The following is a 21,466-nucleotide window of genomic DNA, read 5'->3' as shown; positions in this document are numbered from 1 at the left end:
TTTTAAACCCGTGGTTCCGTCGCACAGTTTGAGACGATATAAGTACCACGACTGAAAAACTTGTACAGTGTATGCCGGCTTAACACACTTACCATAACAGCTCCGCATCACCGTTCATGACCACTTCTTCTTCTTCTGTTTTAAAAGCGGTGCGCCCTTCTTCTTCTTCGTGTTTTAATGGGTGCTGACCACATCCAAAAGGATTATTAGCGCCCCTCTAGTGGTGCGCTGTGTTCCTCATCTTTATATTATCAGCAGCGCAACCAGCTACCGTAACACCTGTTAAATGTATCACTGTTATAGCTCCGAAGGTCCAGAAACTCATGTGTGCTATAGCGCAGCAACGCGGTGCAGTTTTGAAAGAAAAGATAGCCAGTGTGGTGTTAGCTTTAGCCTAGCACGCACCACCCTCCGCGGTTCACAGGCTTTGTTTATGCCGGCTGAGTTGCACTTCCGCCCGGCTGGGAGAAGTCGGCAGGTTCCAGTGTTCTGAAGAACTATAGGATGACGGGAATATCGGCGATAAATGTATCACTGTTATAGCTCAGAAGGTCCAGAAATTCATGTGTGCTATTGCGCAGCAACGCGGTGCAGTTTTGGAAGAAAAAGTCCGGTGAAAAATAGATTAAAAAAAACTTCAGGAAAACTGTTGTTTTTTTTATGTGAGACGGTGCAGAGATGAAAAGTCCATATTGCGCCTGCTAATGAGCAGTAGTTCTTGCTGTTGCAATTTTTCCATCATTCATTCATTTATATCAGTTGTTCAAATTATTTATTTGTTACTTGTAAAAAAAAAAAAAAATATTGGGTACCCCCCGGCGGGTTGCGAACCTGCGACCTTTGGTGCACCAGCCCAACACCTAAACCACTGTACCGAAAAAAAGTGCCATGCTGAGCTCTGCATTTTTGTGAGGTCAACTGTGTGTAGGAAGTGGTTTTGAGAAGTGGTTTTTGGTTAATTTTGTCACCACGGTAACTTTAAATGGCGTCAAGTACAAATAGCACACTTCGCACCGTCGAGATGCACGTTTTGATATATAGTTTGTGGGGGTACAGCCTACGGTTCGGGCTGTATTCACGGTGACGGAAGAATAAAAAGCTATATTAAAGAAACCCTTATTAGGTGCATAACATAAGGCCTCCGCCATGCATTTTCAATGCATAGGCGGGCGCCTAAATATTAAAGAAACCCTTATTAGGTGCATAACATAAGGCCTCCGCCATGCATTTTCAATGCAAACTGTTGTTGTTTTTATGTGAGACGGTGCAGAGATGAAAAGTCCATATTGCGCCTGCTAATGAGCAGTAGTTCTTGCTGTTGCAATTTTTCCATCATTCATTCATTTATATCAGTTGTTCAAATTATTTATTTGTTACTTGTAAAAAAATAAAAAATATTGGGTACCCCCCGGCGGGTTGCGAACCTGCGACCTTTGGTGCACCAGCCCAACACCTAAACCACTGTACCGAAAAAAAGTGCCATGCTGAGCTCTGCATTTTTGTGAGGTCAACTGTGTGTAGGAAGTGGTTTTGAGAAGTGGTTTTTGGTTAATTTTGTCACCACGGTAACTTTAAATGGCGTCAAGTACAAATAGCACACTTCGCACCGTCGAGACGCACGTTTTGATATATAGTTTGTGGGGGTACAGCCTACGGTTCGGGCTGTATTCACGGTGACGGAAGAATAAAAAGCTATAATATTAAAGAAACCCTAATAATTCAATGAAAAGCTTTTACAACGGCACCACAATTTCAGTTGCACTGCCACACGGTACGTCTCCACGTTTCACCATTAATAGGGGAGTAAAACAGGGCTGTAATATTTCCCCCTTTCTCTTCATCTTGGCTGTTGAAGTGTTGAGTATTTTAATCAAAAACTCAAATATACCTAAATTGAAAGTTTTTGATGACCAAATTATAATCAGCCAACTAGCTGACGACACTACAATTTTTTTGAAGAATCTAGACCAAACCCCTAAAGTACTTGAGTTAATTCATACTTTCTCCAAAGCATCTGGATTAACCTTAAACCTGCAGAAGTGTGAACTGATGGCGATTCATGACTCTGATCTGACGGAAGCTTATAATATTCCTATTAAATCCTCAATTAAATATCTTGGAATTTTAATTACTAAAGATGCTAAACTCAGTCAATAAAAATAATAAATAATAATAAAAATAATTCTGTATTTTATAAATAATAAAATACAGAATTGCAAATCTCAGTTAAATAGATGGCTCCAAAGAGACCTGACCTTGTTTGGGAGAACCTATCTAACCAAAATGGAGTCCCTGTCCCTGTGCATATACCCAGCTTACTCTATGGCCATACCTAACAAATACATTAAAGCTAAAATCGAATCCACTACTTAAAGAAAGCAAATATGGTTAAAGACTATAATGATGTTTACAAGCTATTGACTTTGATTGTTTAAATGCAGTCTTAAAAGTAAACTGGTTGAAATCCTTTTTAATAAATGTAAATAGTATCTGGTTCTGTCTCACCAAAGGTTTGTTTAAGAAAATTGGAGGCTTAGATTTTGTTCTCAGATGTGACTTTAATGTCCACAGACTTCCTGTTAAGTTATCTGCCTTTCATAAGCAGGATTTGTTGTGTTGGAAACTTATGTACACACACAACTTTACTCCTCACCAAACGCCCATCTGGAACAACAGATATGTGTTACACAGAAACAAGTCTCTGTATTTGGTTCACTGGATGGAAAAAGGTATTTGGTCCATAAAACATCTTATTAATGACAATGGAGACTGGCTGTCTTATGACGAATTTCGCTTATTATATAATTTGGAATGCTCAAATACTCAGTTTAACACAGTAATGAACTCTATCCCAACTGCAGTCAAAAGTCTGGTTCAAAATATAATCACTCAGTCAGCTAACCTTCAGTTACCCACTCTTCAACTGTTTGGAGTTGACCTTTTGGACCAAAGTAACTCTAACAAACGGATGCGTCAACATCTAACTAATTTTATATTTACTATCAGACCAAATAAAAACTCCATTTTAAATTTGTTTTCTTATTCAGAGGTTAATAAGTGGAGAACCACTTACCTTAAATACCCTCTAAGTCCTAAAGCTAAAGAAGTTCATTTCAAAATTCTAATTTTTCCATCCAGAGAACTATTAAGGCAAAGATTCAACTTTGATACCAACACCTGTACCTTTTGTGACAAAGACATTGAAACTACAGATCATCTCTTCTTCTATTGTGTGCATACTGATACATTTTGGAGAAACTTTCAGGACTGGATCTTAACAAAACGTTCCCTCCATCATCCCTTTAAAAGAGAAGATCTAATATTTGGAACCACCCACAGAGACAGAAGAACTGACCTCATTCTTAACATTCTGCTCATTTTAGCAAAATTCTTCATCCACTCCTGTAAATGGGGTAATAGGAAACCTGTGTTTTCAGCCTTTAAAAACCTTCTAATGGACAACCACTTAAGAACCTTAAAACTGATAAAAAACAAAACAAGCATGGAATACAGCTCCTGAATGCCTATATTGATCTCAATTTTTTTGAGAACTAATGCCCCATTGTTGTTGTTGTTTTTTTGTCTTTTTTGTCTTTTTATTTTTTTTGTCTTTTCTGTTTGCTTTTCCCGTTTCTGATTTATTATCTTCTAATATGTGTGCCTTAACACTGTAAGACCTCATTTCTTTATATTTGTACATGCCACGTTATTTTGTACATTTGTTCAAATCTTTAATAAAAAATAAAAAATAAAAAAAAATAAAAATCTAGCCTTTATAATGGATATCTATGGCACGATACGTACCATCAGCTCATTTGCGCAAGCTCGAACAGAATAACCTCCGGGTCGCCAAAAAAATAATTTAATTACGGTACTGAAAATACTTATTTCTATACTTAAATCATTAAATAGTACTAAACTATAATCGTACATAAAATATTGAAGACTTTTCTGAAAGAAATCGATACGTTTTACATCCTCTCCATTGTATTGCTTGACGTCATCATCGGATATGCTCAGAAGTCGGGGAAGATATCATTGTGTAACGTTTATCTGTATTGTCTGAATGCACTCTGTTAGTTTTATTGCTTGTTCAAACAGGGCTGGAAAAAAATATTTCATCCTTAATTTTACAGTGAATTTCGGTATACAAATAATCTTGTTCTAAACATTTATTTTATTAGGAAGTTAAAATTATCGATTGAGATTTTAGCGCCCTCTGGTGTACACATCATAAACTAGAGAAGACCTCTATCCGCATTGTAGCCGCATTTTTTTTTTTTTTTACAAACACGAACAGGGAATAGAACAGAGAACACACACAAAGCGAAGGCCTTATTAAAATACATTTATTAAGCACACAATACATACATATGCAAATCAAAGAAATGATAAAAAATAACTTAAAACCTCAAAAGAAAAATCTAAATCAAATATGTTTCTGTACTTCTGTTTATAGCTGGGGGTTTATGTACTTTAAGAAATGGTTTATATATTTGTATTTCCCTAACCACAACTGGGAAACATTTTTGCTGTTAAAAAAACAAAAAGCAATGTATTTTTTTATGTATTTCTGTTGTTTAATTTTTAGAATATGCAATATTGCCGCAAATACAAACATATATGTAGTGTTATGCCGAGTCAAGGATGTCACCGGTATTGCGTTAAACGTCTTTAATGTTGAACATAACACTAACACATTCTCGGGTTGCTGAATAGTGCGTTGTCGGCTCTAACGTCCCTACTGTGACGTCACTTCCTTATTATACTCCAACGTGAGCTTACACATAAAATAGTTCCATTACATTACATCACCCTTTCTTTGAGTCTTTTAAGAAAAAGCAACAGATTAACAGTGGGTTTACAGGTTGTGTGTTTTTTTTTATTTTATTTTTTTATATTAGCCTTAGTTGAAGTGAAATATTCAACTCAAGCCCAACAGGACCTTCTCAGAACAAATCTCACAATCATGCCCATAAATGCATAAGTCAAAATAGCTGAATAACCTCTTCAGGTTCAATTCAATTCAATTCAATTTTATTTATATAGTGCCAAATCATGAAACATGTCATCTCAAGGCACTTTACAAAGGTGGTGTAGTCAGCGTATATTTTAGGTAATTTAACAACCCTGCCACTAGAAGTTGTACGAACTGGAGTCTCTGGTAAGCTAAGATTAACCGGGTCTGGAGAGTCACACCCTGGTTCTACAGGTGAAGAAGATGGGTGTAGCTCATTTTCACTCTGAACCTGTGGCAGTCCATCTGTTGTAGGAGTAGGTGGGTTACTGAGGATGGCTCTCAGGTGTCGGCGGTTCCTCCTCAAGACTCCTGACTCTGTCTGAAAAAGGTATGATCGGGGTGAATCACACTTTTGTAGAACAGTAGCTGGTTCTGTCCATCCCTTTTTATTGTCCAGCTTCACTGAAACACGGTGTCCTGGTTGGAGTTCTGGTAGTGGTTTGGCATCATGTCTGCTGTTGTAGTTCCGTACATAGTTTTCTTTTGTCTTCACATCAGTTGATCTGACGAGCTGTAGATCCGTAACCTGACTCCGCCAGCTGTATGTCGCTCCACCTAGTTTCACTCACATACATCTGGGACATCGCCCATAGAAAGTGATTTCTCCAACCAATTTTATTGTCTGGCCAATCAGGATGCAGGGCTGGAGTTTCATAGATGTGACGTAGTGGAGATGCGACCATGACGTGAGACTGTTTTGATAGCAATGGCGGCTCGTCGAGGAAGCAAGCGTTAACATTGATGCTGCTATTTCTTCCGTGTTGTCCAATCTACCTAATATTGTTTCATTAAAAGAACATCAGAGAACGGCTCTGAAGGCTTTTGTTGGTGGAAACGATGTTTTCGCCCTTCTCCCGACCGGATTTGGCAAGTTTTGTTTTCCGGGGCGCGTCCGCAGCGGACATCTTGTTGGTTAGCAGTTAGCGCGAACCATATTAGGAGGCCTTTAGTCCTCGACGCGGTCGGCCCGGGATCGACTCCGACCTGCGGCGCTTTGCCGCCTGTCTTCCCCCCTCTTCCTGTCAGTTCACTATCAATAAAACGCGTGCCACTAGAGCTGCAAACACATAAAAAAAATTTTTTTTTCCTGCGTTGCTCTCACAGCGTCACAGGAAAAACTTAGCTTCGGTGTGAGTGGTTGAAATAGCACGTCGATAAAGATGACAGACAAGTGGCTTATCCAATCATATGCAAGGATTTTTGATAAGGCTCAGCCTTCAATAAAGGCAATTCCTATGGAGAGGTCCCAGATGGATGTGAGTGAAGCTAGGCGGAGCGACATACAACTGGCGGAGGCAGGTTAGTAGATCCGGCCATGCAGGCTGCAACTTTGTTTCCAACATTGGTATCGTGGTTCTGATTTGTCTACCTAACATAAGTTGGGCTGGGCTCACGCCAGTTGCTTCAATGGGAGTTAATCTGTAAGTCATCAGGGCCAAAAACGGGTCAGTCTGTCTCAGAACCCTTTTAGCCGTCTGGACAGCCCTCTCGGCCTCACCGTTTGCCTGTGGATAGTGAGGACTTGTGGTATCGTGCTTGATGTCATAGTCCTTCACAAACTGTTCAAAGATTCTTCCTGAGAATTGAGGACCATTGTCGGTAACCAGTTCATTAGGGCAACCCCATCTAGCACAAATGTTTTTCAGGTTAGCAACTGTGGACTCACTTGACATGTTTTTGAGGTGGGCTAACTCAGTATAACGGGAGAAGTAGTCGACTACAACTAAGTAGTTCTGTTTGTTAAGCTCACAAATGTCTGCAGCTATCCTGTCCCATGGTCGACTAGGCAGTGTGGCAGTAAGCAATGGTTCTCTCCGCTGAGTGGGTTTTGACTCTTGGCAGTGTGCACAAGCAGTAACCATTTGTCTTATCTCACTGCTTAATCCTGGCCACCAAACACTACATTTGGCTCTTGCTCTGCATTTCACAATGCCTTGATGTCCATCGTGAATGTGCTGCAGAATCTCAGGTGTTAGCTGCTGTGGTATAAATATTCTGTCGTTATACAGTAGCAGGCCTTTTGACATGGTAATAAAATGTCTGTTAGCATAATATGGATTCACCCCTCCCGGGACTTTATTTGAGTTTGTAGGCCAACCCGCCTGCAAAAAGGTTTGCACTGCTTTAAGGGTCGCATCCTGCTGTGTGTGTTGCTTGATTAAATCCAGCTTGGTAGGAGAAATAGGCCAAGAGCGTTGTGTTGCGTCTTCATATGCTTCCACTTCCTCCAGCAGTTCTGCTATTCCATGAGACGTTGTCGCCTGTGGGTGGCGTGAAAGGGTATCCGCTACTTAAAGTTCTTTCCCTGGAACATACACAGCTGTGGGGTTGTACCGCATCATTCTCAGCAACAGTCTCTGACATCCAAGCGGCACTGAATGAAGATCTTTGCTGTTTATGAGAGGTATCAGGGGCTTGTGGTCGCTCTGTAAGGCAAAAGAGTTCAGTCCATAAAGGTATCTGCTGAATTTCTCACATGCCCAGACTGCTGCAAGACATTCCTTTTCGATTTGTGCATATCGTTGCTCTGCATCGGTGAGTGTTCTGGAACAAAATCTCACTGGTTTCAACTGCCCATTATGGTCTTGAAGTAAACCCCCCCCTAAACCATAACTGCTAGCGTCTGCACTGACAACAGTCGGTTTGGTTACGTTATAGAATGCGAGGACTGGTGACTTTGTGACAAGTTCCTTCACTTTACTGAATGCTTCTTCTTGAGTGGTATCCCAAGTCCAAGTCACATCACTTTTAAGCAGATCATTGAGAGGTTTTGTGACCTCAGACAGATTTGGTAGGTATCTGCCCATGTAATGAATCATTCCAAGAATCCTCTTCAGATCGGAAACATTCTTTGGTGGTTCAAGTTCTGTGATTGCATTGACTTTGGCTTTGTCTGGCCTTATGCCATGTTCACCAATACAGTGTCCTAGATAATGGAGTTGTTTCTGACGTGGGAGGCATTTCTCATGGTTCAACCTTGACCCTGCTTCTTTAAGTGTGTCCAATGCTTTGTTTTAGTCTTACTTCATGTTGCTCTGGAGTGTCTGCAAAAATGAGAATGTTGTCCATGTAGGTCGCTACTCCTTCTTGTACCCCAAGGAGTTCCATCATCTCACGCTGAAAGATTTCTGGGGCACTGGTAATACCAAATGGTAGCCTGTTGAAGTAGTATCTACGAAATGGGGTTATAAAGGTTGTTAATTTGGCACTTTCTGGATCAAGAGGAATTTGCCAAAATCCGCTTGCAGCATCTAACAGTGAAAACACTTTGGCGCCTGCCAGTTTAGGCAAGATGTCATTCACCGTTGGTAGGAAATACTTTTCCTTTTTGACTGCTTTATTTAGCTCTTTCAAATCGACGCAGATTCTAATTTGTTAGAATTTGTTTTTCTTTGGCACGGGCACCATTGGAGCACACCATTCCGTTGGATCTGAGATTGGTTTAATCACTCCACAGCTTACCATATGATCCAACTCTTTCTTCACTTTGGGTAACATGGGAACTGACACTCTCCTTGCTGTTGTCACACTATAGTGAGCTGCACCCTCTCTTAGAGTGATCGTAACAGGTTTGATTTTCAGCCTTCCTATTTCATCAGGACAGGATTCACTGATTTGTGTTGGAGCTCTTATTTCCTCCATGCGTTTTATCAGGCCCATAGCAACTGCAACATTAGCTGTGTCTCAATTCGCAGGCTGCGTCCTTCGAAGGACCCAGCCTACACAGCCTTAGGAGGACCCAGCCATCGGAGGATGCTCCGGAGGATCCTCAACCGTTGGTAAATGGGACGGTCTAGCCTTTGGAGCACTTCCTGGTTGCGACACGACATCATCATGTCAACCCCAAGCCCGGGAAAAACAGCGCCAGACGGATAATGGATATGGAAATTTTTTATTTTATTTTTTTTATTTACTTGTTATTGGAGGAGGTTTAGACGGCTTCGGCGGCAGCAAAACCGGCGACGAATTTTTCTCAGGCTGGGAGAGCGCAGTGGAGAGGTAACATTTACCTGATATTATTTTCACCCAGGGGCCTGCTAATGATCATAATATACCAGTTATTAAACAAACGCTTGTCAGCAGATTGATGAAGATGTTTAAATATAAAATTTTATATTTATTTGTAAGACTTAATATAAGCTTATGTTTGCAACTTTAGCAATTTGAATTGAATAGTTAAATGCGTACAAACCCTGTAAATAACTGACTTAAATCACTACTTTCACTATCACTAAAAAAGCGTGCAAAGCACCTCTGGAAATCTTATGGCAGGCGAGGCCACTAAGGATGGTAGCGGTGCATTCTCAGAATTCGGGGAAAAGGACGTATTCGAAGGCTGCATTTTAAGCATCTTCAGAATTTTTGCCAAATGGGACAGCCTCTGCGCATCGTTGTGATGTCACTGGCCTTAAAATGCGTCCTTTGAAGGACGCAGCATGCGAATTGAGACACAGCTCTTGCGACTCAGGAGATGGCTGCATTGGGGTCCTTTAATCACATTGACTTTAAATCTGAATCTTTTGCCTTTCCCCATTGTGGTGGCTATAAAATAACCCATACAATTCAGTTTGCCCCCAGGGCTGTCCAGTTTGTTAGTCGGTTTTTCTTAGTTTTGGCTTAAAGGCAAGCTTTCCAAATGTCTCTGATGGTATAACACTAGTATCAGCCCGAGTCAATTTTGAAGACGCTGTGAGAACCTTGTATCGGCGGGTTTACAGTCCAAGCTTTCGAAGAAACTTCTACGTCTGTGACTCCTCCCAGAAATATGTCGCATTTCTTTCAATGTTCCTTTTAGGTGCAGTAACTTCACTGACCACACGGGAGCGACACACGACCGCAAAATGACCCAGCTTTTTACAGCTTCTGCACTCGGCATTCCTAGCTGGACATTTATCACTCTGCATGTACTCGACCACATCTTGTGCATGTCATGGTTTTCAGATGACGAGCCCACATGCAGATATGATGGGGAAGCAAAGCACAGTTTTAAGATATTTATTTAGGAAGAGGCAGATATAATGGACGGGACTACGGGCAACTTGGCAAGGTCAGAACGTCACGGCTGGAGAGACTGCAAAGAGAAGAAGAGTAAGTGACTTTGGAAGGTGAACCAGGAGAACTACTAGAAACTGCGCTGCTTACCATAAAGCTGGGCGGACCTAACCGGGGAGAAGTAGCGCCGAGGGAACTCTGTGATCCTACCCCTGTTGGTGTTTGGCGGCTAGTGGCTGAGGTAACTGGTGAGGGATCCAGAGCGAGCCTCCTCGGAAGTGGATGACAGATGGATTGACCAGAGTGAGGGAAGAACCAGTAGAATCCGGGAGGGGGAATCTCAGGCCCCGCTGGGTAACATCCAGGGAGTATGAGGGGTGAGCCAGAGCAAAATCTGAGCAAGAGAATTCTGAAGATCTGGTTCTTCGGACAAGACATCAAGACAGGTGAGTGCATCCAAGCACCAAAACTGTGACAAAAACAGGGAGATCCAAAATTAGTTGCTGTCCAAAACGGGCTTGATCTGGGAAACATGGAAGGTGGGGTGTACTCGGGAGTGAGGGGGCAAACGTAGACGGACGGTGGTTGGGTTAATAACTGTCACTATCTCATAGGGCCCAGTGAACCGGGGAGCAAGCTTCTTAGCGGATGGGTTGGTTAAGACGTCTCTGGAGGATAACCAAACCTTCTGACCAGGGCGATAATGGGGAGCTGGTCTGCGGTGCTGGTCGGCGAACCTCTTGCTCCCCTCTGCGGTGTGCGTGAGTGCTGTGACGGTGGTCCTCCAGATGTCCTGACAGCGAGCGATGTAATCGTTAACCGAGGTGAAGGGGATCCTGAGTTCATCCGTGGGTAGGAGTGGAGGTTGATATCCTAAGGCTACTTCAAAAGGTGAACGTCCAGTGGCTGAAGTGATGTGTGAGTTAAGGGCATATTCTACCCAGGGCAAAAACTTATTCCAGTCAGAAGGTGAAGATGACGTGAGGCAGCGGAGGGTGGTCTCTAGTTGTTGGTTCATTCGTTCAGTTTGGCCATTGGTCTGAGGATGGTATCCGGAGGTGAGTGTGTAACGGGCACCCAGAGCAGAGCAAAAGTGCCGCCAGACCTGGGAGATAAACTGAGGGCCCCGGTCAGAGAGGATGTCAACAGGGATGCCGTGGAGTCTGAAAACGTGCTTTATGAGAAACTGGGCCGTCTGAAGAGCGTTGGGTAATTTACGGATGGGGAGGAGATGACAAGACTTAGAGAACCGGTCCACTACAGTCAAAATGGTTGACATACCTCGGGACAAAGGGAGGCCTGTGACGAAATCAATAGCTATGTGGGACCATGGACGTTTGGGGATGGGGAGAGGATTTAACAAAGCAGAAGGTGGCTGAATAGAGGGCTTATTCTGAGCGCAGACGGGACAGGCTAGGACATATTCTCTCACATCCTTGGTCCATGATGGCCACCAGAAGCGCCGGGACACCTGTGACTGGGTTCTATAAATACCCGGATGGGCGGAGAACTTAGTATCGTGGCACCAGCGTAGAACCTCAGGGCGAACAGACTGGGGAACGTACTTAAGTCCTGCTGGACCTGTACCTGGGTCCGGGTCTAATAGTTGGGCCTGATTGATCCTGTCCTCCAGGTCCCAATGCAGGGCTCCAACAGTACATGTAGGGGGAAGAATGTGTTCCGGCTCCTTCTCCTGTTCAGAAGGGGCGAATTGACGAGACAGCGCATTGGGTTTGACATTTCTTGAGCCAGGTCTGTAGGTGATGGTGAGGTTAAATCGTGAGAAAAACAAAGACCAGCGGGCTTGTCTGGAGTTGAGTCGACGGGCTGACTGCAGGTAGGAGAGGTTCTTATGATCTGTCCAGATGATGATGGGCTGCTCGGATCCCTCTAGCCAGTGCCGCCACTCTTCTAAAGCTAGTTTAATAGCTGGTATCTCACGATCGCCCACATCATAGTTCTGCTCAGCAGGGGACAAACGACGGGAGAAGAACGCACACAGATGTAACTTGTTGTCAACCTCTGACTGTTGGGACAAAACCGCACCCACACCGGTATTAGAAGCATCTATCTCTAGGACAAACTGTTTGGCTGGGTCTGTGTGAACGAGTATGGGTGTCTGGGAAAAACGGGACTTGAGTTTGTTGAAGGCTTCCTCTGCCTCAGGACTCCAGATGTATGGGACCTTGGTGGAGGTAAGAGCATGTAATGGGGAGGCTATCTGGCTATAATTCCTGACAAAGCGCCTATAAAAGTTTGCGAAACCCAAAAACCGTTGGAGCTGTTTACGCGACTCAGGAACGGGCCACTCCATTACTGCCCTTATCTCTTCCGGGTCTGACTTCACTTGTCCGCCTTCTAAAACTAAACCAAGAAAGGAAATAGAGGTCTGGTGAAAATCCCATTTCTCGGCCTTAACGAATAAACAATTCTCTAATAGTCGCTGGAGAACAAGACGGACATGTTGTTTGTGTTGTTCTAAATCACGAGAGTAAATAAGGATGTCGTCCAGATAGACGAAAACAAAAACGTTCAAAAAATCCCGAAGACATCATTAACCAGTGCCTGAAACACTGCCGGGGCATTGCACAAACCAAAAGGCATAACTAGGTACTCGAAGTGACCTAGCGGGGTCTTAAAAGCCGTCTTCCACTCGTCCCCCTGTCTCACCCGAACCAGATGATAAGCGTTGCGCAGATCGAGTTTAGTAAAGATTGTGGCGTTCTGGACTGGTTCAAGAGCTGAAGATAACAGAGGAAGCGGGTATTTATTTTTAACAGTTATCTGGTTGAGCCCTCGATAGTCGAATCAAGGGTCGAAGGGACCCGTCTTTCTTGCCGACAAAAAAGAAACCAGCGCCTAATGGGGAGGATGAAGGGCGGATCAACCCCGTAGCTAGAGACTCTCCTATATATTTCTCGAGCGCTTGACGTTCTGACCTCGAAATATTGTAAAGCCGACTGACAGGTAGTGGAGCCCCAGGCAACAAATCAATGGCGCAATCATAAGGGCGATGAGGAGGAAGTGAACAAGCCTGAGTCTTGCTAATTACCACTCGTAGGTCGTGGTAATCCTCCGGGACGCGAGAGAGGTCTACAACATCCTCTGATTCAGACAAGGCGGTCTGAGGGACAGAAACAGGGTGTCACGGGTTCATTCCAAAAATAAACAAAAAAATGATGGCTCAGTCGAAAAATAGCCTTCGTGCTTTTCTTTTATTAGTCCCCAGGTGAAAAAAATGAAACAATGTTGATCTTTCCAAAAAAAACAAAACAAACAAAAAAAAACACAAAAACAAGTATTCACAAGACTACTTACAGGACAAACTTACTCAGACAGCCAACACTACCATGGGATCCAGCATCATCCTCTAGTGAGCTCAGCTCCCCTTTAAATACCCCTTTAGCCCCTCCCCCGGGTAAACCAAAATAGAAATTAAGGGGTTTTAAGGACAAAACAAAAAAAAAAAAAGAAAATATAACAAGACTCAAAACAGTTTTCTGCATAGAAACTCAAAATAAATTAGCCAAAATGACTCCATACAAATCTACAAAACGTCAGGAACATAAACAATATAAAAATACAATACTAACACCCAAAATGGTTAAGTCCTTTGTCACGTGACTGGCGAAGCGCGCTACTCTGCGCTATTTCCAGCATGACGCGGAAGTGGTCCGGTTTGGTCCCTGGACCAGGAACAGCTGGAATGAAGCAGAGGCGAGAGGTGAGTGTGGAAGCTCGGCACCAAGTGCACTCCTGGCACCGCGCTCCCCTGAGCCAGAGGGAGCACGGACACGTTGAGTCTGGGATGGGCGCTTAGCGGCGCTCCATCACACGGGGCGAGCGGACTGTAAACACCTGGAATGACAGGCAGGGGACCATGACTCCAGTCGGGCCCAATTTAGCTGTGGATTGTGGACGGTTAACCAGGCTAAACCTAAAACCACGGGTGAGCGCCTCACTGGAAAAACAAAAAAATGAGAGTTGTTCCCGGTGGTTACCAGAGACTATTACCACTAGGGGTCGAGTCTGATGGGTGATCAGGGTTAACTGCTGTCCATCTAAAGACGAAACCTGTAGAGGTTCTGGTAAAGGCTCGATGGGCACACGGAGCTGATCAACTATGGCTTGGTCAATAAGATTAAAATCAGAACCTGAATCTACTAGAGCCGAAACGTCAAAGCTGTCCTGGTCAAAAATGAAAGTGACTGGCAAACAAAAACGAGAGAGAGACGGTGCCTTAGTGGTTACCTGGGGAATTGTTCTGTTACTGTCCGCCGTTCTCCCCATTACGAACAGCGGACTCGGTCTTTTGGCCGAACCGGACAGTCTCTTAAAAAATGACCCTCGCCACCACAATACAGGCATAAGTTGCCCGAGTAACGCTGCTGACGCTCTTCATTAGTTAAGTGAACCTGCCCCAACTGCATAGGTTCTGGGGGTGGAGTAACTGCTGGCCGGGGTGCCCTATTGGTAAACGTTGATACAGGGGGAGACCGCAAGATACGGTCCGGTCGAGCCCGGTTCCGACTGCATAACCGGGAATCCAACCGAATGGCTAATGCAACAAAATCCTCAAACTCCTCAGGTTCCTCAACTCGGGCTAACTCATCCTTTAAAACATCATCTAGAGCCTGAAAAAAATACTGCCTTTAACGGCTTAGGTTGCCAACCTGCTGCAGCGGCAAATGTGCGAAACTCCACAGAGAAGTCAGATACACGTTGGCCGCGCTGTTTCAAAGAAAGGAGATTACGAGACTGTTGAGCCGAATCTAACTCAGCTGAAAAAAACGTCTTGAACTCGGTAACGAATTCCTGAAAGGAACACCCGAATGACTGGCAATCAGGGAAACGAGCCTTAGCCCATCTGAGAGCTCTACCCGTTAAAAGTCGTAAAACATACGATATCTTAACTTGATCTGAGGCAAATGTCTGAGGGGAACTGTTAAACACGAGTTTGCACTGAAATAAAAACCCGACGCAATCCCCGCTGTCACCAGAGAACTTCTCCGGACAAGGTGACGCGCTCTCAGGAGGCAGGGTCTGATCATGACTCTCAGCACTCTGAGCGGCGGGAGGCGGGGTATTTGGGTCTTGAGTGACAGGCAGAGTCATCGCGGAAGTGACTGTATCCATCAGCTGGCTAAACTGAGCGGCTAATCTCTGAAGTTGTTCCTGTGTCGAATTTACAGCAAACCCAAGTGACTGCATCTGTTCCTGCTGTGCGGCAAGCTGCTGCCCGAACGTATCCGCTGGACTTTGGTGGCCAGAGCCTTCTTCTGTCATGGTTTTCAGATGACGAGCCCACATGCAGATACGATCGGGAAGCAAAGCACAGTTTTAAGATGTTTATTTAGGAAACAGGCAGATATAACGGACGGGACTACAGACAACTCGGCAGGGTCAGAACGTCACTGCTGGAGAGACTGCAAAGAGAAGGAGAGTAAGTGACTTTGGAAGGTGAACCAGGAGAACTACTAGAAGCTGCGCTGCTTACCATAAAGCTGGGCGGACCTAACCGGGGAGAAGTAGCGCCGAGGGAACTCTGTGATCCTACCCCTGTTGGTGTTTGGCGGCTAGTGGCAGAGGGCGGCAGATGTTACTGGTGACGGATCCAGAGCGAGCCTCCTCGGCAGTGGATGACAGATGGATTGACCAGAGTGAGGGAAGAACCAGTAGAATCCGGGAGGGGGAATCTCAGGCCCCGCTGGGTAACATCCAGGGAGTATGAGGGGTGAGCCAGAGCAAAATCTGAGCAAGAGGATTCTGTAGGTCTGGTTCTTCGGACAAGACGTCAAGACAGGTGAGTGCATCCAAGCACCAAAACTGTGACGAAAACAGGGAGATCCAAAATTAGTTCAAAGTTCAAAGACGGAAAAACTCACGAGCAGGTTTTCAGGAGTTGGGTCAGAGGCCACGTCGTACCACGACTGGTTAAGGCTCTGGCGTCTTCCATCTGTCAGCGCTCTGCTTAAGAAGCCAGAGGAAGCCGCCTGCAACGAGCTGCAGGTGTGGGCCACGCCCCCTCAGCCAACTAGGCACACCTGAGGAGTAGAGTTAGAGCAGGACAACACAGAGAACCCTGACAAAACCTAAGACTAAACAAAACACAAGCTATAATAGAAACCAAACAAGAAAGAACCCAAAACCAAAACTGATTTAAAAGGCCGGAGAGTTAACTAATAAATCAAAATTAACAAACAGCCAAAACAAAACCCAAATCCTGACGTAAGTTTTATTAATTCGAGGACTCAATTAAAAGAAAACGTGCTCACGTTTTATTAATTCGATGGCTCGATTAAAGGAAACGTGCTCACAAATTATCACGACCTGAAAAAGAAATCACTTAAAGTGAGCTCTCCCGGGCTCCATAAAAACACAATAGACCACCCAAAAATTACTATGTAGAGAAGCATCTGCAAGTGTCTGTGAACAAGAATGATATAATTGTTTTAAAGGATCAAATTGAGATTAGTATATCCAGTTTAAGAATATTTTTGCTAATAATAGCATTCATTGTATCAAAATTGATTGCATTCACAACCTTTTTTGGGTCTTTTTATTAGATTTGTTTGTTTCATTTCCCACACAGCCAGGATGAAATGTGGGAATCACAAATCAATTTCTCTGGATCATGTTACAACATGGGTCCTCCTTTTCATTATTGCCTATGCTATATTATATGGAGGAACAGGACACTTCTGGTCCCTGAAAACACTGAAAACCAAGTTAAACTAACCACAGTTGCTTCTCGGATGTAACCAGTACTCTCATTGGTTAGACAACCACACTTGGATCACAACACGACAGCTACCGTAGGAGGTACTGTGCAGGCACAACATTTTTTCCTGGCGCACCAGAAGAGTAACACAAAAGCTAAACAAAAAGGGAAATCGTTAAGAGAATGCACAGGGACCAGAAGGATTAGGGAAATGCTAAATGGAGAGGGTAAAGAGAATATACAGCTGCAAAAAAAAAGATTAGAAAATGCAAGGTGGAAAAGAAAACATAAATGGAAAAAGGAATTACCATTTTAAATGTTTGATAAGGAAAGGTATTGATAGTCAGATTTATGAATTGTGGTTTTAAAATTTCCATTTAGAAATAGGATTTGAAAATAGGTTTTCAAATTGTGGTATTTAATAATTCTTTTTCAGTGAATCTCCTGGTACTACATAATATAAAGTTTTACCTCATCCTTTAAGCTCTCCTTATTTCAACAATTTCATCAACAACACGTATAGGGGACAATATTTAAAAAGACAAATTTATCAAATACGACAGAATTATTTGCTGATTTTCAAAAGAATTAATGTGAATGAATCAAATTCATGTTTTGTTTTGTGGAGTCTTGGTTGTAACCTTATAAAATTAGGCAAAAAATAACATTCACAATATACAGCTGCTGTAAATAAAATAAATTCACTGATTTCTAAAAGTGCACATATCATAGAGGTCTATCATAAATACATCTTCATACTGAAGTAAAAAAAAAGTAAAAAAAATACTTTTTAAATATTTTTACGTTAAAAAATAGAGAATGATATCCAGTTAGTGGGCTTATTGTAAATGTATGAAAGGGTTTTCTGTCACCGAGAGTGTACAAAATTGTTTAAAAAGTATTTTGTTCATTTTATCTGTGAGATTTATTGTTTTTTAACATATTTAAAAATTGCCTGTGGATATGACAGTTGACTTGACAATATGATGCAAAATGGCAAGTGTGTGTTCTCCAATGATGACACAGCACTGAAGTTTTTTTCAGTGATAAAATAAGCATTCTAGCAGAAAAAGAATTGTTCTCTGTTTTGCATGACAAATAATTATGTTTCCCTGATGGTTGCTTGTCTATGAAGAGAACAGATTATCTCACTTTCCACACTCCAGTGTCTTTTTAACTTGGGATTTCCTAACAGAACTGATCAGTAGAAAGGTGGTGCTTTTAATTAAAGCTCTTCAAGTCATATAATCATTGTCAAAGGCTAACCTGTGAAGTAAAACTCTTCTTAAGGACCCATTTGCCGGCATATTCAGAGTTAAACCATTGTTCATTATATCCTGCTTCAAATGACTCAGGTTCCACCTTTCCAGGTCACATGCAATAAATACACTGTAAAAAACAGAAGCATTGCAGTTCTAGGCTTTTGAATAGTTTTTTTCTTTTGATAAGGATCAGAGCTGGAAACCAGGAATTTCTTCTCTTTTCTAACCTGCTTCCATAGCTTCCGGCTGAATGTTCATCTCTGCTGTGTGAGTTAAGAACAAAACAACTCAGTTTTGCTCTCCTTTTGCAGTGGTGCTCTAAAGGCTTGGCTGGGCTTGTGCTATATAAGCGAAAGTAAAAGTAAAAACTGCTGAAAAGCACTGACACAGTTGGACAGATAGCGAGCCACAGCCTTTCTTTAAACTCTCAATCTCCACCTCAGAATCTGTACCTACCATGCTACACACTTTGAACCCCTGTCAGGAGCAGAATGGAGGTTTCTGCTTCGAAAACAGCCGCAGGTAAAGCAACTTTTCTAAAAAAAAAAAAGTCCCGGAAGTCAGTGCTAGGGTGGTTAAACAACAATAGTATGAATGTCTCTGGTTCTCTGGCCTTACTTCTTGATCTTTTCCAGGAATGCAGTGTTGGAATCCAGTTTGTCAGAGGGGACAAACAAAGCTCCCAGTGCCAGAAAGACAGGGACCACCATTGCTGGGATGGTGTGTAAGGTAAGGCAGTTCCATTTAGATATACTCTACAATTTTTTGAAGTCATGACTAAATTGACCCAGTCAGACCGGCTAAAGTTTGTATAAAGGATTTTGGTCAGATGTGGCTGCAGTAATTGAGTGTTCAGGAATTAGAAGTAAATCTTTGCATCAGTCAGGGCGGGCGATTTCCTTTTTCTTGTTCTTAGGATGGAGTGGTTCTGGGAGCAGATACCAGAGCTACTGATGACATGGTGGTGGCTGACAAAAACTGTATGAAGATTCACTACATTGCTCCAAAGATCTAGTGAGTAGATCACTTATTCTTTACTTTGCTGCAAGAGCCTGCTGAGATGTTTTAGTGTATTTTCTACACATTACACCTTTTTAACACTGCTGTTTGAAATGACTTGCTACTAACTGAGGCAGCTAATGAATTAAATTGCTCTGTTTTGTACTTATACAAAATGAGCTGGAAATGAGCATTTTTCGGTAAATGAATCTGAAGTGAGAAGAAATTTACTTGAGTTTCTTGATGGATTCTGTTTTGGGACTGAGTATGGATTCAGCCCGGCATCTATCCTCTAAAAGACACGTAACCTTTAATACACACCCACACATATGTGGAGCACCAATCAAGCTACCAGAGGTATTATTATTCACTTTCCATTTTTCTGTAACCTTTCCCGCCGTTTCCTAATTAATCTGCATCTTTGAGGACTTTACAACAGAACCTTTTTAATCCCCTCAGACTGTTCAACTCACATCTGTGTTTGACTCACATAAAATAATATAGAGTAATTCTGTATATTATCAGATCAAATGAATATGACATGCAGATATGAGCTTCGGGCATTAACCATATCAGCTGTTCTCTACGCTATCCAGCTGCTGTGGAGCTGGCGTGGCTGCAGATGCAGAGATGGCTACCCAGATCATGGCATCTAACGTGGAGCTGCACATGCTCAACACTGGCCGACCCCCTCTTGTTGCCATGGTAACCAGACAACTGAAACAAATGCTGTTCAGGTAGGATCCTCTTTGTTGAAATTGGACCCAAATAGAGGTTGGAAATGTTTTAACAAAACCAAGAAGAGACACTTAATAGTGAGAGCTGCTTGCAGTTTAAGCTGTTGATGTCAACTCCAGAGACATATTGTTCAGTTCCAGTCTTCTGGGGCTTATGTCCCACATATTTTAGATATCTACCTTCTCCAACAAAGCTAATTCAAATATTTATATACTGTATCAAGTTTTGGATGACGACCCATTCATTCAAATCATGTATGTTTAACCGGGAAAACATTGAAAAACCCTTAAGAAATGAAATTTAACATCACTGATATAATGAATTGTTCATAACGATCTGAACATGCTTTGACAGAACTCAATTTGGATTAAGAAAGTTTTATCTGCCTTACACTGTGCGATTTTAGCAATCTTATAAGACTATTCTACGACAGACTGGCGACCTGTCCAGGTGAACCCTGCCTCTCACCCAGTGAACGCTGGAGATAGACACCAGCGACCCCCGCAACCCCATGAGGGATAAGCGTGTCAGAAAATGGATGGATGGATAAGACTATTCCATGACACACCGTGCAATGTGGGGTTTAATAATCTTTGGCACAACGTCAAGTTTGATGTGTGCACATTGTGCGATCACTGTTTACTACTAAATCGCTTATGACGTATGACAATACATCAGTATCTGCCATCTCTCTATACTGAGTTTATAAATAAAATCAGCTGTTCAGTTGCATTCTTTACTTTTCAAACTAAATAAAAATAGGTTAAAAACAACTGGGCTTGAGAAAGCTTCCTGGATGGGAAGCAAAACTTCTTCAGCTTCAGAATACAAGTCCAGTTGTTTTGTTTTTTTTAACCTTTTTTTGATTGATCATGACCTGGAGGACTTCACCTGCATACTGTTCAAACAAAAGCACAATCAAATAGGTTTAAGAAAAATAGTCCAGTAATACATTGAAGAGTTCTCTTTGGATGAATCAGTTTAATAAAATGTTAATATCCTTTCATAAAAAAAAATAAAAAAAAATTGTCAAAATGTCCCTGTTCAGCAAGTCAAAGTTTACTGCAGCCGCAAAAAAACAAAACAAAAAACAAACAAACAAAAAAAAACAACAGGAAGAGAAAAATGCACAAATAATCCAAATTATTTGACAGTCTTGGTCTAGGCTACCATTATAAGAGAACAATAATGAAAGCTTTCATCGGTTTGTTCCTGCTGTGAAATTCGATGTGCTCCGTGTGCTGATTAAACAAACTTGTCTGATCAGAGCAAACTGGACAGGTTATCCCTAGCCTGTCCTGTTTGCTCCAATTATGGAAAACACTGAGCATCCTCTTCACTGTCAGACAACAGAGTGTCTTCCGTCAGAGTTTTCTCCAGATCTACAGATGTAAGACAGACACCGCTACACGAGATCTTTCCTGTTTGCAGCCATTGGCAAACAACGCGGTTAAGAAATCCCAGTACAGGGCTTATTCAACTAAATTGCTTGGGAAGCCACAGTTACTAAGGGCCAACAGCTCAGGGGCTGGACATCCAGCAATTAAGGTCATCATGTAAAAAAAAGAAGAAAAGTGGAGTAGCCCTGCCCTATAATTTGAGCTATACCAGCATTTCCCTTTTGGATTAATAATGTAATGCTCAGATCAGCAGAGAACCCAATATTTGAACAAGACACAGTGTTGTGCTTAAAAGATTTATTTGAAGGAATAAACAAAGAACAAAAACAAGTAT

The 21,466-nt window shown here is 42.5% G+C and overlaps 1 protein-coding gene across 2 annotated transcripts in view; it reads left to right on the top strand.

Moving 5' to 3' along the window:
• Positions 1-21,466, top strand: part of psmb10 (proteasome 20S subunit beta 10) — a 51,952-nt gene that overhangs the window by 18,017 nt on the left and 12,469 nt on the right. The window contains exons 1-4 of one of the 2 annotated variants that reach the window (XM_012859440.3): positions 18,123-18,517; positions 18,631-18,724; positions 18,912-19,009; positions 19,591-19,731. In XM_012859440.3, coding sequence (XP_012714894.2) covers positions 18,453-18,517; positions 18,631-18,724; positions 18,912-19,009; positions 19,591-19,731 — 398 coding nt within the window. In that variant the 5' untranslated portion in view covers positions 18,123-18,452. Of the gene's footprint in view, positions 1-18,122; positions 18,518-18,630; positions 18,725-18,911; positions 19,010-19,590; positions 19,732-21,466 lie in introns of those variants that run through there. The other variant, XM_036133588.1, reaches the window with a different exon arrangement.

Source organism: Fundulus heteroclitus, unplaced genomic scaffold, assembly GCF_011125445.2.
Source record: "Fundulus heteroclitus isolate FHET01 unplaced genomic scaffold, MU-UCD_Fhet_4.1 scaffold_64, whole genome shotgun sequence".
Lineage (NCBI taxonomy): Eukaryota > Metazoa > Chordata > Actinopteri > Cyprinodontiformes > Fundulidae > Fundulus > Fundulus heteroclitus.
Note: the sequence above shows the minus strand (reverse complement) of the source record. Positions and strands in the feature narration are given on the sequence as shown.